Source organism: Ochotona curzoniae, unplaced genomic scaffold (assembly GCF_017591425.1).
Source record: "Ochotona curzoniae isolate NIBS_2020 unplaced genomic scaffold, NIBS_Ocur_1.0 scaffold_3223, whole genome shotgun sequence".
Classification (NCBI taxonomy): domain Eukaryota; kingdom Metazoa; phylum Chordata; class Mammalia; order Lagomorpha; family Ochotonidae; genus Ochotona; species Ochotona curzoniae.
This window is the reverse complement of record NW_024467108.1, coordinates 6138036-6155277: the sequence shown is the minus strand read 5'-3', so window position 1 is coordinate 6155277 and position 17242 is coordinate 6138036. Positions and strand designations below refer to the sequence as shown.

Below are 17242 nucleotides of genomic sequence, written 5' to 3'. Positions count from 1 at the left end.
ACTGCTCCACTTCCTATTCAGCTCTCTGCTGATGGTCTGGGAAAAGCAGCAGAAGATGATCCAAATACTTGGGTCCATGACACCCACACTGGAGATGCAGATGAAGCTCTTGGCTCCTGCCTTTAACCAGGCCTGGCTTAGTCCTGGCTGTGATGGCCACCTAGGTGTGAACCATCATATTAAAGCTCTTTGTCTGTGTGTGTGTGTATTTCTCCCTTTCTGTTTGTAACAACACTTTCCAAAACAAAATCCATAAAAAAAAAGTCTGCTCCTTCTAATTCTGTTATTCTCCAATGCATTGAAAGTTCTATCTAGAGCAAGTAAGAAAAGAGAATGAAAATGCATCCAATTGTTATTAGACTGCTTTAGGCAATGGCCTCTTACAACAAGCACAAGCATCCAAAATCCAAAAATAAATAAATAAATAAATAAATAAATAAAATTAATTCACCATAACTAAAAACTTTGTTTCAAAAGATTCATTGAGAAAGTGAAAAGACAGCTCACAAAATAACACGTGCCATATAATTAATTAGCCCAATATCCTCAATATATAAAGTATTTTAAAAATGCACAAAGGATCTAAACAGCTGTTTCTTCCAAGAAGACATACAAAAGACCAATAAACACATGAGAAGATGTCCAATGTCATTAGTCATTAGGGTATCCGGCACTGGGGCCAACCTTCCAGGGCACTGACACCAAAACCAAACTGTGTCCACTATGAGGCAGTCTCCCCACTCCAATCAGAATACAACTACACCAAAACAAACAAACAAACAAACAAAAAAAAACCTTTCCAATTTACATTAGGTTTCTCCTGGTATTGCACTCCACGACCCCCATGCCAAATGGATATTTTGTATGTCCCACTCAGGTTTGATTTTCCACGCTGGGCCACTCTCCAATATGGAAATTCTCCTTTGAGAAAAGGCTTCAATATCATAGGCTGAGCCAGAACATCCCTCTCTCATTTTGAAGGCTTCTGATAATGTTGACAACATGCCCCCTAGAAAGTTCATGTCTCTCATTAAAAACCAACCAGAATTATTTATTTATTTGAAAGGCAGAGTTACAGAGAGAGATAGACAGAGAGAGAGATCTTCCATCTATTGGTTCACTCTTCAAATGCTATAACTGCCAGAGTTGGGGTGGTTCGAAGCCAGGAGCCAGGAGCCAGGAGCCAGGAGCTTCTTCTGAGTCTCCCACATGGATGGAAGAGCTCAAGCTCTTGGGCCCTCTTCTGTTGCTCTCCTAGGCACATTAGCAGGAAGTTGGATTGAAAGTGGAACAGCCAGGACTTGTAGTGCCCAGGTGGCTATACCACAGTGGCAGCCTCAGTTTGTATCTCTCACGTACCAAAGGACAAGGGAGATCAATCTGGGGATAAGACTGCAGGATTTGAAATTAGCTAAACTGAATTTGGGGTACGTTTATAACCTGTAGGTGATTTTGGTCAAATAATTTAACCTCTTCTAGTTCCAGAACTAGGATTCTTAAAAACACAAGTAATAACTATATGAAAGCTGTTTTCATTTTTTAATTAGACAGCATTTGGTGACTGGTAGAGCTAGCAAATTGCATTCTTTCTTAACATGTTAACATGCAAAGCTTCATTTTCAGAGTTATTTAGCTGTTGATCACTGGTTTGCTTATTATGATAATTTGTATTTTCCATAGAGTCATTAAATATTTGTCTTTAGAAATTTTATTTATTGAAAGGCAAAATGACAGAGAAAGAGGAAGGCACAGAGACAGAAAAATCTGCTTTTTAATTTACTCTCCAAATGCCCAACATTTCAATGGGTAGGACAGTCAAAGTCAGAAGCTAGAAACTCCATCTGGGGCTCCTACATGAGGTAGCCAGTATCTGCTACCTCTCAGGTGCATTAGCAAGAAGTCAGTTTGCAGGAGAAGGAGGAACTCATTCCCAGGTACTTCAATACCTGATTCAGGTATTCCAAGTAGATTTCACCTGCTGTGCCAGAATGCCTTTGCTCAGTTGTTAAACATACTGACCACTGCCATTTCTTCCAACACACTTCACAAGTGTTGTCAAATATACTGAACATTTTAATGACACCCTGCTTCTGCTTCTATCACAGGGTATATCTAGTGTGTCTTTTCCTCCTTTTTTCAACTAAAAGTTTTCAACTAATTCTTTCAGATTTTGTTTAAATGCCTTCAAGTCCTGCTAGATTCTTCCCAACCATGCTGTATTGCCAAAGATTATTCATAGTTTATTACTGTATATAGGACTGCTTTTCCAGTTAGAAAATCTAGGAATACATATGCTCTATGCTGTATTAAGGCCACATCAGTGTCTTATCCATGTGTAAATTCTCCAACTCAAGCAGATTATTGGGATCTATCCTAATAATTAATTACTATACACATAATATAGCTGTAATCAAACATCCAAATTTTTGCATATGCAGATCTTTTCAGAATGTCACTGCCTAATATAGTAGCTAGTAGCCACTACAACATGACTAAGGAACACCAAAATAAACCTAATAAATATTTCCATTGGAAAAAAAAAAAACATGTTTCAGAATGTGAAATACCTCATCAGTAAATTTTATATTGATTATATTTATAGGTTGAAGTAATACTTTAGATATACCAGGTTAGATAAAAATGTTAATTTCCTATATTTCTTTTACTTATCTCAATGTAGCTACTAGAACATATTTACATTTGAAAAATTAAAGACATTTATTTATTTGAAAGGCAGATTTATAGAGAGAGAGAAAGAGAAGAAGAGAGAGAGAAATTTTCTACCTGCTGGTTCACTCCCAAAATGGCTGCAAGGGTTAGGTCTGTGCCAGCCTGAAGTCAGGAGCCCAAGGCTTCTCCCAGGTCTCCCACATGGGTGCAGGGGTCTAAACACTTGGGCCATCCTCTGCTGCTTTCCCATGTGCATTAGCAGGGAGCTGGTGTGGAAGTGGAGTAGCTGGGACTTAGTACTCTGATACGGGATGTTGATGTTGTGTGCAACTGTGCTATACCAGCCCCAGAATATTTTAAATTATACACATAGCTCACATTTATTTCTAAATAAAAAAGTGTTGTTTTAGAAAGTTCTGAGTTTACTATGAGAAACCAAGGGGTCAACTGTTTGAAGACTAGACAGCTGGTATCCTTAGAGCAAGAATAAGAACTACAAATCTTTGAACAGTTCTAACACACCTTACCAGGTAGTAGGACTGGATCATTTAAGTAGGTGCTATAAAGACATGAAAAACTGTATGCATCTAAGAATAAGAATGCATTGCCCTAGTGAACTGATTAAGTCTTTTAAGGATGTTTCCCTATGATTTTTTAAAAAATAATTTTAAGGTTTATCTATTCATATATTTGAAATCCAAAGCAACAAAGAGAGAGGGAAGGTAGAATAGAGTAAGACTTTCCATCCACTGGTTCTCTGCCTAAATGCTCACAATAGCTTGAGCTTGGCCAGGCTCAAGCTAGAAGCCTAGAATTCCTTCTGGGGGTTTCTCACATGAATGGCAGGAGCTCAAGCCCTTGGATCATCTGCTGCTGCTTTCCCAAGACCATTATCAGGGCGCTGATCAGAAGTGGAGCAGTCAAGATAAAAATCAGCATTCCAATATGGAATATTGGCATTCAAAGCAGCAGTACCACAGTGCTAAGCTGCTGTACCACAATGCTAGTCCCATGTGAGTCTATTTTCTAACGCTGCTCTAGAAGCACACATGCTGGCAAAGAGGCAGTCCAGAGGCTCCACTGCTTTGACTTGTTCCCTTTTGGACAACTTGTCTGCTCCATCCTTAACTTCACTCGGTTAACTTGAATCCTTTGATTGGAAAACAACCCTAGAGAATTTAAATCCTAATTAAAAAAAAATGAAAACCATAAACTTCATGGGTGATGATTTTAAAAATGTTATTTATTATCTGAAAAGTAAGGAGATGAAAGGGAGAGCGAGAGATAGAAGACAAGCTTTCATACATTGGTTTATTCCCCCAATTGCCCAAGGCAACAAGGGCCAGCCTTGCTGGGAAGCAGAGAGCTGGGAACTCACATCCATGTCTCCTATTGGTGACAGGGACCCAACTATTTAAGCTACTATTGCTGCAAAACAGGGTGTTCACTAGCAGGAACCTGGAATCAGGAGCCTGGAGTGGTTGTTGAATCCTGGCACTCTGATATGGGATTTGAATTATCTAGATGGTTAGGCCACTTGCCCCTATGACTCTCATCTATCAACCACCCTTTAGTTAAGCTTTTTTCTCAAATTTGAAGTATGTCTGGAGTCTCTGGATTAACAGAACGAAGCATTTAATCAATTTAATCATTACTAACCTGCATTTCGTATTTCAGAGTCATGTGGAAGCACCAGGATCCCATTCCTACCACTGAAATTAAAACAAATTTTAAAATTAGCATACAATTCTTTGGGATTACCAGATGACTTGAGAAGACAATAATACATTTCAAAGCATTTGATTTTAAAGGAAATAAAGTTTATAAAATCTTGTGGCAAGATACAGCTGACTAAGCTCTATAATTGATAAAACAAACATAAGATAAATATTTCTCTCAACTTTTCTGCACTAAGTGATTTATTATTACAAGAATACTCTACTACTTCTAGAACATATTATCTAACAGTCAGGTAAATTTAATGCTTATACTGATTAGCTACTCATTGTCGAACCCCTGCTCTTCGGAAGCACAGCATTATAGCAGTTGTGCTATACGCTTACGAAGAGACTATCAGTTCTGCTTGCTCCCAGTCATGTTGCTGCCACTGAATTTAGTTACCAGGAATATGACTACAGAAAGAGAGCTGCTATTTCTATAAAAATCATTTAAGATGCTACAACAGGTTTCATAAAAGTTGCTAATAACAACTGCTGTTAAATTAGGTTTGAGTGATGCATCTCTAAAGCTTAAGAAAAGCAGTCATTTGTGATATAGACATCCCACACTAGAGTGCCAGTTCAAGCCCCAGCTTCCTGTTAATGTGCCACAGAAGTCAGTGGAAGATGGCTTAAGTGCTTGAATACCAAATGCCCATATGTTAGACCCAAATAGACTTTCTGGCTTCTGCCTTTGGTTAGGTCCTGATCTGGCAGTTGTGACTGTTTGGAGACTAAACCAGTGGTTGTAAGAACAATCTCTCTCTCATCTATCTCAATCTCTCCAAACCAGCGGAAGTAAGAGCAATTTCTTCTCTCTCTCTTTCTGTGTGTGTGTGTTCCCTCTCTGTTACTTGGCCTTGCAAATAAGGAGCTACATCTAAAAAGAAAGTCTGATTAGGATTTGGATTTTACCCTAAGGGCAAAATAAAACTGTTACAAAACTGCATACACATATATACATAAGGAATTGGCATGATATGTTTTACATTTTAAAATATATCACTGAGGAAAAAGAGAGAATGCGGAAACAATGGTCTTACCCACTTTCCTGTAGCCCTTGACTTTTTGTGCCAAAATCAACTATGCAAAGATTATCAGAATAAAATAATAATGTAAAAAAGGTTAAAAAATATATCACTCTGATTGCAAGGCAAATGATATCTAAAGGAGCACTTCCTAACTATGAGAGTAAGAAGATTGTTATGGAACCTCATATGCTCCATTTATTTATGAAGTATATATGATGTAGTGCTAACATTTTAAAACACACACAATTGAGTTTTAGAAAAATGTAAACAAGAAACATGCACAAACAGTAGAGGTTTCTTTTTGCATCTCAACAGATCAGTTTTCTGATGCCCAGATATGGGAACATCATACTTGGTTATTTAAATGACAAAGAATAAACCCTTTACAAAGGCTACATGTGGCTTCACAATCTGACTTCACTTCTTCACATTATAACACTTGCCTCTGCTCTGATCTAACTCTTAACTCCTGTCTGCTTTGCTTCATTCACCCTGAGCTTACCCTGTCCTGTCTGCCTAGAATGCTTGTTTATTCTCTCCATCATATCATCTTTCCCACAGCTTATTCTCTGCTTATTGAAATCTTTTGCAATCTCTAGATTAATTTAATGTTTTTAAGTTCTTTATCCCTCTAAAAATGTTTCTTTTGGTATAGACATACTATGAGTATGATATATCATGCCTTTTAAATTTTCACTTCAATTTATTCCCCTGAATCTCCTACACTAAATATTCCTTTGCTCCCTTTACAATTAAGTTCACCATACAAGGCATTGGAGAAATAATGGGTACTCTTTTTCCAAGACACACACACACACACCCCTTCAAGGCAGCCATAATTATTCCCATAATGTGCTAGAAGGCAGTTTTTAAAAAATGTAAGAAGTTAACCAAGACCACATGACTAGTAGGTGGCCTGGCTCAGAAACAAAACCTGTCTGACCCCTAAAGTCTTTCTATATACCTGCCCCTGGAAGCAATCAACAGAAGTATCAGAATTTTGATATAGTTGTAGGTAGGCAGATATACAAAACCAAAACTTTTTACTAAGGAAAATAATCTATATTTCAAGCCATTATGAAGTCAGAAGGAAGTTCAGCTAAGAAAAACACAGTGGTCTCAATTAGTGATGACACTAAAAATGAGAAGCAGCAGATTCTAGAGATTACAAAGACAGAACCTAAGCACTTGGAGAATAAGTAAATATGGGAATCCAGTGAGGAGGAGGAAGAGGATTTGTCAAGAAGAAAGATGTGATTTTTGCAACTAGGATCTAAGAAACCTGTGGTGCAGGAAATGGTATGCAAACAGAACTGGGTGAAATAAATGTGGATGCCTAAAATCAGTTTCTTAAAGTGAACCAGGTGGAATGCAAACACATTTCCATGCTTTACAAGTCATCAAAGGAGAGCTAGGGAGCCTTTTGAGGGCTTCCTTTGTAATTAGTGATTAGCTCTAGTGCCTGTAGACACTAAAATGTTGAAAAGAAAATGCCAACAGCCAAAGCATTTAGTTTAAAATAATTCTCTGGTTCTGAGAGAACCCTGTGATTCCCATCTCTATTCTCAGTCTTGTATCCAATGCCACCACCCAGCACAGGTCAAGACTTCACTTGATTATAGCCCTTCTTTCCCGAGTCACCAATTTCGACCTCTTGAATGCATCATCTACATATTCTCTCATATCTCCAAAGTCCACCCCCCAATCCCTTTATTCATCAGTGCCTCTTCAGTTTCCTGAAGTCTCAAAAGAGGGGCCTCAAATTTGTCATTTGTCCTTGCTTCAAAACTATTCATATCACTGAATCAGCCCCGTCTTCCATTTACTCAATTTCAGCGTCTAATAGCTGAAACACTTGTCTGTTTAGCCTTTTGTAACACTCAATTCCCTTTTATAGGTTCTGTTCTTGATGTCTAAATTCAAAAGCACAGAGAGGCATTTGAATAAAACAGGCTAAATGAGGAGAGACAGAGAGAGCTACCATCTGTTGGTTTACTAACAGATATTTTCTTAAGAAAATTTAAAGTATACTTTCAAAATCATAATTACCACCGAGAGGCCAAATATTAGGATTCTTCATTCATCAGAAGCATTCTATAAAACAATAGTAAAATACTAATATTTGCTCATTCTGGCAGGATGACATGAGAATCTTACTAACTTCCTCGTACTTTTTACACTTCTAATTATTTCATCACTCATAATTTTTACATTTAAGAATTGGTATTATATAATTCTTAGTTCTATATTGCTATGTAATACTTAGTTCAGTGATTCTTGGCAACCTAAAACTAGTTTTGAAGAACTTCGACTCACAAACAGTCCTCTGGTGACTCCAGATGCATGTCATGTCAACTGACAGATGCAGAACAACTCTTCCAAAATGACTTACAAATAAATGTATTTCCTTTACCTAAAAAATTAATTTTGGAGGGCTGGCATTGTGGCATAAATTAAGTTGCCACCTGCAATGCTAGCATCTCATACAGGTACTAGTTTAAGATTCTCCACTTCCAATCCAGCTCCCTGCTAATGTACGTGGGAAAAGCAGCAGATAATGATCCAAGTCCCTGGGCTACTGCCACCCCCATGAGAAACTCAAATGAAGGTCACGGCTTGTGGCTTCGGCCTGGCCAACCCCTGGCCACTGAGGGGGTGACAAAAAAACATCTTCCTTTCTCTAACACTGTCTTTAAATTAAATAAAATAAACTTTTTGAAAAAAAAAACAAGCTGAATGAAAGTTTTTTTTTAAAAAAGGAGGTATTGAAGTACAGATGGAGTATTGGGTTTGTGATCAATTGGATAGATAATACTACAAAAAAAGTGCAGGCTGGTTGTTACTATGAAGAAATACAAGAGTACTTCAAAAAGTTTCTAAAAACATACAATTAAAAGATAATTTTGCACCAAAAAATCCATGTATACTTTTTAAAATCTTTTTTTACTTTTTAATATATTTTTTATTTTTTTATCATTATCATTTTATGATACAGTTCCATAGGCTCCTGGCATTTCCCTTATCCCAGTCCGAATCCCTACCCCCACCACCTAGTTCCTCTATATCATTACTAAAGTATAGTTCTTCATACACAGTCATATGTCCGTCATTGCAGACATGGACAATGGCAGAGAGTCCAGCATCCAATTGTCAAGATATAGTAAACAGTTTCATTCTAAGCCCATCTTTTTCTGGAAGTAGAAATGCATATTGCATTGTATCCTCACATCTAGATATGTTAGTCTCCATTTCACAGCTACTATACATCCCCTCAAATGAAAAGTCATAATACAAAATCAAAAAAAGAAAAGTAAAAATTTACAATGCCATGAAGTTAAATAACATGTTACTAGATATGACAGTCTCCATTACACAGCTACTATACACACCTTAAATGAAAAGCCACAAAACAAAATCGATAAAGGAAAAAAAATTAACAACCCCATGAAGTAACATGCTACTGAATGACTAATGTGTCGCTGAAGAAATGAAAATCAAGAACCTTCTTGAGAAAATGATGCTACGGTATGATCTATGAGTCACTGAAGAATTTAACCAGAAGAAAGTGTTTTGAAGAAGTGAAACTAACAAGACAATCAAAATCCATGAGATACAGTTTCTGCTGATCTTTGTTGGTGAAATGTGTCTCTTCTAGACAACAAATAGATGGATTTTGTTTTTTAATCCAGTCTACTAATCTATGATGTTTGATTGATGAGTTTAAGACACTGACATTCAGAGCTAATATGAGTGGTGGTAATTTGGTCCCATCATTTTAGCAATGGGTTGTTCACTGATGTAGCCTTCTGCTGTTATTTTTCTAGGATGTTCTTCACATTTGCCTTTGGTTTTGGTGGGTGCTATTCCTCTTCTCTGTCAAGAGAATATCTTGAAGTATCATTTGTAGGGCAGGTTTGAAAGAGGCAAATTCTTTTAATTTTTCCTTACGTGGAAGCATTTTATTTCATTTTCAAAGACAAAGGAAAGCCTTGCTGGATATGTTATCCTAGGCCAACAAGTTTTTGCTTTTAGATTCTGGAATATGTCAAGCCATTCTCTTCTGGCCTATAGTTTCCTGTGAGAGGTCTCCTGTGAGTTTAATTCACATTCCTTTATATGTCAATTGATTTTTTTCATGTATACACTTAAGGATCTTTTCCTTATGTTCAATTGAAGAGAGCTTGAATATCATGTGTCTTGGTGAAGATTGCTTTTGATCAGGCCTGTTGGGACTTCTGTGCTCCTCCTGGATATTGTTTCCCAATTCTTTCTCCAGATTAGGGGAATTTTCCCTTATTATTTCACTAAATATATTTGTAAACCCAGTTTCTCTTTCTGTACCTTCTGGGACTCTCATAACTTATAATTGGCCTTTCAGTAGTGTCTTTCAATTCTTGAATACTTTTTTTGGCCTGATCCAGCTCTGCTTCCAGCTTTTTGTTTGTTTCCCGCTGATGACAGCATTGTTTTTAGCCACTAGGCTATCGCACTGGCCCCTTCATGAACTTTTTGAAGTCATATCATATAACCTTACTATAGTAACTTACATATACACACACAGCCATAATATCCTATTATTAGCCTCATCAATGTACTCTGGGTTACTCTCTCCCTTCTTACTGACCACAAGGATGGTGCTACACTCACAGCAGATGGGCTGACAGACTAACTCAGCAACTACCGGGCTGCAATAATATGAAATCATTACTGTCATAGAGTCAAGGACCTCCAACATGTCTATGTGGTAACATAAAATAGCATGTTAACTAAAATGGCACACATAATCTTTCAAATGTGATTAAGGACCTTCAGCTGGGAAAATTATTATGATTATTAGGGTCTCTAAGCAACTAGGTCCTCAACTGAGAGACTGGAGGAGAAAATATTGGGTTGAGGAGGCAACTTGAGGGAGGAGAAAGGGCGACCCCAGCACCAACTAAACTATCAAAAAACAATCAAAATAAAATTTATCTTACCTGAAGTCAGAGTCAGAGGGTAACATGCTGATGCAGAGTGGTCAGAGCAGTTACTAGGTTTGAATATGGAGGAAGGCAGCAGTGAACCAAGGAAATGTGGAAGCAGAGAAACTGGAAAAGGCCCAGAAACTGACCGTGCTCTTGTGACTCCAGAAAGGAGCTGACCCTGCCGTTATCTGATCTTTGCCTCGTGAGACCTGTATAAGAATTCTAAGGTATAGACCCATAAGGCAATAAATTTGTATTATTTTTTTAAAGACTTATTTTATTTTTATTGGAAAGGCGGATATACAGAGAGGAGAGACAGAGAGGAAGATCTTCTGTCTGATGATTCACTCCCCAAGTGAGCACAACAGCCGATACTATGCCAATCCGAAGCCAGGAGCCTCTTCCGGGTCTCCCACGTGGGTGCAGGGTCCCAAAACTTTGGGCCGTCCTCGACTGCTTTCCCGGGCCACAGGCAGGGAGCTGGATGGGAAGCGGGGCTGCTGGGATTAGAACCAGCGCCCATATGGGATCCCGGGCGTGCAAGGGGAGGACCTTAACCACTTGCGCCATCTCGCCGGGCCCAAATTTGTATTGTTTTAAGTCATTAAGTCTGTGACAGTTTTTTTATTATTATACTTCTTTTTATTATTATCACTTTATGATACAGTTCCATAGCCCTGGGATTACCCTTATCCCCTCCCTAACTCCTCCCACCCTTACTAAGTTCCTCTATATCATTACCAATTCTGAGATTCTTTCTTAAGTCTCCTTCATTCTGTTTTGGAGACTCTCCACTGAACTTTTAATTTGCTCCACTGTATACTTCATTTCTGATATAGCAGCTTTCATTGGACTCATTTCCAGTGTGACATATTCCTTAAATTCCTTGAACTCCTATACTATCTGCTTCTCATTGTTGATAAGGAGTTTTATAACAAGTGTTTTGAATTCTGGATCCCCTGTTTTCTTGATGCCTTCCTCAGTTAATTCTGAGGTTGGCAGAGGGTTTTGCTCCTTTGCAGGAATGTTTTCAGTAATATTCATTGTGCCTTTGTCTCTTCTTTTGCTCTTGGTCGTTGTACTTCTGGTTAGCAGATTCTTCTCCTTGGTGCAGGTTTCCAAGCTGTGTCACCCACAGGTCTGCAGTTCAATTTTACTGATTGCAGTTCGCACCCTGCTCTTTATTTGCAGTCACTTGTGTCACTCCCTCCAGCATGTTTCTGGTCCGGGTTCTTATGTTAGTTTTCCACCACGGTCTCAGTAGCCTCAGCTCCTGACTTACCTGTCTCCACCTCCTGTGATACCGTGCTGAGGCTGCACAGTTGTCTGCATAACCTTTCTCCCACTTTGTTGGAGCAAGTCCCAGGATTAGGGAGATACCAGCTGTCCTATATAGCTAGGTTGTTGGTGGCGCTGATCTTGCCAGAACCAGTTGTCCTTTAGGTCTGGGTGCCACACGGACATATTTTGACCTGTACAATGCCACAGTCAGCATTATTTTTCTGTGGGACTGGTGCAATGCAATGAGCTCAGTGAGTTTTCACCGAGCTCAGCACATGCGCAGCTCACTGTTGTCCCCTGCAGTCTTAAAGTTTTTGCCACAGTGTACAGAATGGCGCCTGATGTGCCACTACTAGAGTTCTTGATCTGCTGGCCATCAGTTCTGAGGGCTACCCAGACCTGTCTTGGGTGGAACTTGTAGGATGCCATGTTGTTGTAGTTCACTGAGTCAGAAATGAGTTCACTCCCAGCTCAGTTTATGCTCAGTCCCTTCCCCTGCCTTTGCTTCCTTATGCAAAATGGTGCCCAATTCAGCTCTAGGGGATGGAGTGGGCTGTAAAATCCACCCTATTCTCACACTGTCCCTCTGGGATTTGCTGCTCTGTCTCTGCTCCTTGTCAAATCAAACAGACCAGCAGGATGGACAGTTCTTTGTCTGGGTTCACCTCCTGAGCTCCCAGTGAAAGCTCCTACCCACCTTGTTGCTGGTGTAGTTTTGGCTGCCAGTGCAAATCAGATCGCCACTCACTGCATGCCACTGGGGTATCACTCACTGCAATACTACACCGTTCTGTCCTCTCCTGGTTCCTGGAATGTGCCCTCTCTGCTTCACACTGGCTAATATTTCTCCATCTGTATAAATGTGTCCTTACCCTGTTTCACCATCTTGATTCTCCATTTGTAACTGTTTGTTATAACAGCAACATGTGATTGCAGTTAGTAGTAAGTGGCTAGTACATTGATTACACAGATTTTAGATTTGTCTTTTGAAAGCTTAGTTTGTGAATTTTGGCTTGTCTGCAAACCCAACTGAAAAAATAAAAAGACAAAACTATAGACTTGAGAAATATTTACAATACATATGATATCTGGAACAGAAGACCTATGTTCATAAAATATGTGATACAAAATCACTTTTTAAAACCTTAATTTCAAGATGCACAAAAAAGTTGTACAAATGTATCAAAAGAGCCAGTAAAATTAAAGTGTTCAACACTATAACTCATCAGATAAATGAACATTAAAATCTCAAATCAAAATGGTTAGCATAAGACCAACAATACCATAGGTGGCAATAATGTGGAGTATCTGAAATGCTTGTATTTTGTCAGTGCGAGAGTAAAATGGCACAGACATTTAAAGAAAATCACTTGGCAGCTTTTAAATAATATTTAATGATGTAGAAATTGTATTTCTAGAAATACACTCAAAAGAAATGAATACATATGACCCTGAAAAGATATGTATAAGAATCTCCATAGGAAGGCCCAGTGTGGCAGTCAAGTAACTAAAGTCCTCGCCTGATATGTGCTGGAATCCCATGGGTACCAGTTCATGTCCCAGCTGCTCTTCTTCTCACCCAGCTCCCTGCTTGTGGCCTGGGAAGGCAGTAGAGGACAATTCAAAGCCTTGGGAACCTGTACCTGCATGGGAGACACAGAAGAAGCTCCTGGCTCCTGGCTTCGTATTGGCTCAGCTCCGGCTGTTGTGGCTACTTGGAGAATGATTCAGTGGATGGAAGACTTTTCCTTCTGTAACTCCTTCTCTTTGTATATCTGACTTTCTAATAAAAACAAATAAGTCTTAAAAAAAAAGTCCATAGGGTCTGGTCTGATGGCTCCCGAGATAACCCTCTGCCTGCAAGCAGTGGCATCGGTTCATTTTCCAACTGCTCCACTTCCCATCCAGTTCCCTGCTTACAGCCTGGGAAGGCAATAGAGGATGACCTAAAGCCTTGAGAGCCTGTACCCATGTGACTTGCCAGTGTCACTTTAGGCCAAAGCCAGGAGCCAACCCCATTCTGGTCTCCCACATGAGTCTAAGGGACCCAGGAACTTGTGTTATCTTCTGCTCTTCCAGGTTACATTAGCAGAGAGCTGAATCAGCAGCAGATCAGCCAGGGCTCCAATCAATACTGTAATACGGAATGCTGGCACTGCAAACAGCAGTGTCACCCACTATACCACAACACTGTTCTGTAGGTTGAACATATTTATTCAATAAGCAGTTATATGAAAACTGCACGTATACACAAAGCAAGAACCATTAGCTACAAAACAAAAAGTTTTTCTGTGAGATGATAGGGTTATTGCTATTTTGCACTGCTTTCCTAATTTTTCTTTATTGTTATCATTTAACAAGTTAGAAAAATAATCACTGACTGTTTTTTGAGAATGGACTAAAGAGAAATAAATAACACAGTAAGCAAATCATAAAGTGATTTCTGAAAGTTCTTTCCATGGCAAACTGATTTTATGTTGTTTCATCACTAAGTGTAACCGTTACAATTTAAATGGCTATCTGTCTAGCTCACAGGATGGCTCAGTGGTTGAATCCTTGCCTTGCAAGCTCCAGGAGGTCATGTGGCTGTTCCACTTGCCATCCAGCTCCCTGCTTCTGGACAGGAAAGGCAGTAGAGGATGGCCCAATGCCTTGTGGGACCCTGCACCCATGTGGAAAACCCAGAAGAAGCTCCTGGTTCCTGGCTTCAGATTGGCTAAGCTCTAGCTGTTGTGGCCATTTGGGGAGTGAACCAGCAGATGGAGGATCTTTCTTCCTGTCTCTCCTCTTGTAAATCTGGTCTGTCTTTCCAATAAAAATGAATCTTTTTTTTTTTTTAAAGGCTATTTGTCTAGTTTGCAGTATTCTAAAGCATCCACTTAGGCTCTCCTTCTTATGAATTACAATGTTATGAGCATTTAAAATGATTTTTCTGGAGCCAATATTGTGGTGTAACAGATTAAGCCTCTGCCTGCAACAGTGACATCTCATATGGATGTTGTTTCATGTCCTAGCCAATCCAGCTCCCTTCCTTATGTGCATGGAAGGGCAGGAGAGGCTAGCCCAAGCACTTAGGCTTCTGCCACTGACAGAGGAGACCCAGATGAAAGATCTAAATAGAGCCTCTAGCTTCAACCTGCCTCAGTCCTGGCTGTTGTGCGACTTGAAGAGTGATCAGCAGATGGAAGTGCTTTGCTTCTTGCTCTTTCCCCCTGCCCCCTCTGTAACTCTATCTTTCAAATAAGTAAATCAATTTAAAAATAAAATGTTTTTCTTCTCTCTATATAATTTAATGATTCTGAAAAAGTTTACTTAAAATAAACATTGACATCATTTCCCCTTCAATTTAAAGAACAGCAGCTTATTTACTAAGACAACTATTAGGAAAATAACTGGTGGACACAGCATTGATTCTATTGATCCAGATAGGACTTTTTTCATAAATATGTGTATTTGTGATTTAATACTGCAGAAAAACAAACCAAGAGAAACATGAAGATATTTGAGAAAGGCACAGATCCCAAGGGCAGCTTTAACTAGGAGGGCAAGTCAAACTGAAGCCAAGCTCACCCAAAGATCTGGCACTTGCTTAGGGACACAGATTGGAAAAAATATTATGAATGCTTTTAATGTTAGGTTCCTCAATTTGCCCATGCTGACCTTCTATCCATTCTTTACAGCATTTAACCACAATTGTTAAGTACATATTCATTTGGGAAATCACTTGGTTAATGTTTGTCCATCCTACTAGATTATAAGTTCCAATGAACAATATTGTGCGGTATATACCTAGCATGTAATAGATTCTCAGTAAATATTGTGGAATAAATTGAAAGTGAACTAAATTTTTAGGCTCCAAGCCAGGACACAGTGACACTTACAAATTTCTAATAATCTATTTCTAAATTATTTTCCCATAAAGCTAAAATTCCTAATACTTTCAGCAAAATCTCCCTCAACTCCAAAAAGTAAGTGTAAATTAGTAAAACAGTATGGGTTTTTGGTCATAAAATACTGCAAATCATTCTGTTATGTGATGGATGCTCTTGATTTGAAAATCAAATCTGCTTCCTGATTTGGTATTTGGTATTTCTCTCCCCTCTCTCCATTAAGAAAATAGACACATACACAGGATGTACATGTTTTCTGCTGGCTAAGTACAGACTGGAATACTCACATTACATGAGTGCCTGGGCTCAAATCTCAACCCCACTCCTGATTCTAGCAGATCCTGGGAAGAAAGTTATGTTCAAGTACTTGGGTTCCTGTCATTCACGTGGGAGACCTGGACTGAATATTCCCAGCTTCCAGGTTCAGCACGGCCCTACCTCCAGAAACTGTGAGTATCTGGGGAATGAATCATTGAAAAGAAACCCTGTCTGTCTCCTTTTGCCTTTTAGAAAATTAAAATATACATATATATTCCCATATGCATACATGTATAGTTAGAATTTGTACAAATATGACGGGGAGACTTAGTCAAAATTCAAAGAATATAAAGAGGTTTTAGTAAGATTGTTATTTAGAGGCATTTAAAGTACTCATCCATTAATGTACTTATCAACTTGTATCTGGTATTTTTGAATTTTAGGAATATAGACAATGACTCAGTCTCACTTTCAGGAAGCTTAGTCTTACAGATGGAACAGACACTTGAAATAGTACAGAGTTTACATATACTCTCACATATCCTTAACCTTTATGTCATTTCCTTTTTACTGCCCTATAAATTAAGGAAAAAAATGTATTGAAAACAAAGCAACAGACATATTATTGTTATTTTCAGAACCATTTAAGAGTAAGTTACAGACATATGACTCATATCCTTAAACAGTCCAGAAAATATAGTTGCCCCCATATGCTTACATTTCATTTCCACAGATGAAAAATATGTGAGAAGGAAAAACTGCATCAACTGTGTTGGTTTTATACAGAGCCTTTTCTTGAAATGATTCCCTAAGCAATACAGTAAAACAACACCATAGAGCATTTACATTGTTAGGTATTTCAATTATCTACAGATGACAAAATATACATGGCGATGTGGATAGATCATGTGCAAATGCTATGCCATTTAGGATCTTGCATGTGGACAGATTTGGATGGCCAAAAATCAATTCTCCACAGACACCAAGGATGACTAAGCAGTCACACTCTTTTTTTTTTTTTTTTAAGATCCTCTGTCAGCTGATCACTCTTCTCTCAGTATGATCGTACTACAACAATCAAATTCAGGAAAATTACTAGCACAGTATTATTACGCATTCTACAGTTCTCATTCAGGTTCTGCTGATTTGCCAAATATTATGCCAGAATTTGAACCAAGTACTCTAATATGGGATACAGGTATATCAAGCGGCAACCTAACTACTGTGACACATGCCTGTCCCAGTACAGCTGTTTTTAAAAACATCCCTTATTGGTTTTTTTTTTTTATCTGATCACTATTTTCTCCATTTGGCTGCACTTCATTTCTGCACTTTCAGCTGTAACACTCATGTTTCCTTTTCTTTGCATCACCTCAAAAAAAAACCTGCTATCAGTTGTACCATTGCTAATGATGTTAACTTCCGTTACT

The 17242-nt window shown here is 38.6% G+C and overlaps 1 protein-coding gene across 3 annotated transcripts in view; it reads right to left on the bottom strand.

Moving 5' to 3' along the window:
• The window catches only part of ACER3 (alkaline ceramidase 3), a 132250-nt gene that overhangs the window by 56056 nt on the left and 58952 nt on the right, over positions 1-17242 (bottom strand). For all 3 annotated transcript variants that reach the window (XM_040964438.1, XM_040964439.1, XM_040964440.1), the window contains one exon: positions 4330-4382. In XM_040964438.1, coding sequence (XP_040820372.1) covers positions 4330-4382 — 53 coding nt within the window. The remainder of the gene's footprint in view (positions 1-4329; positions 4383-17242) is intronic.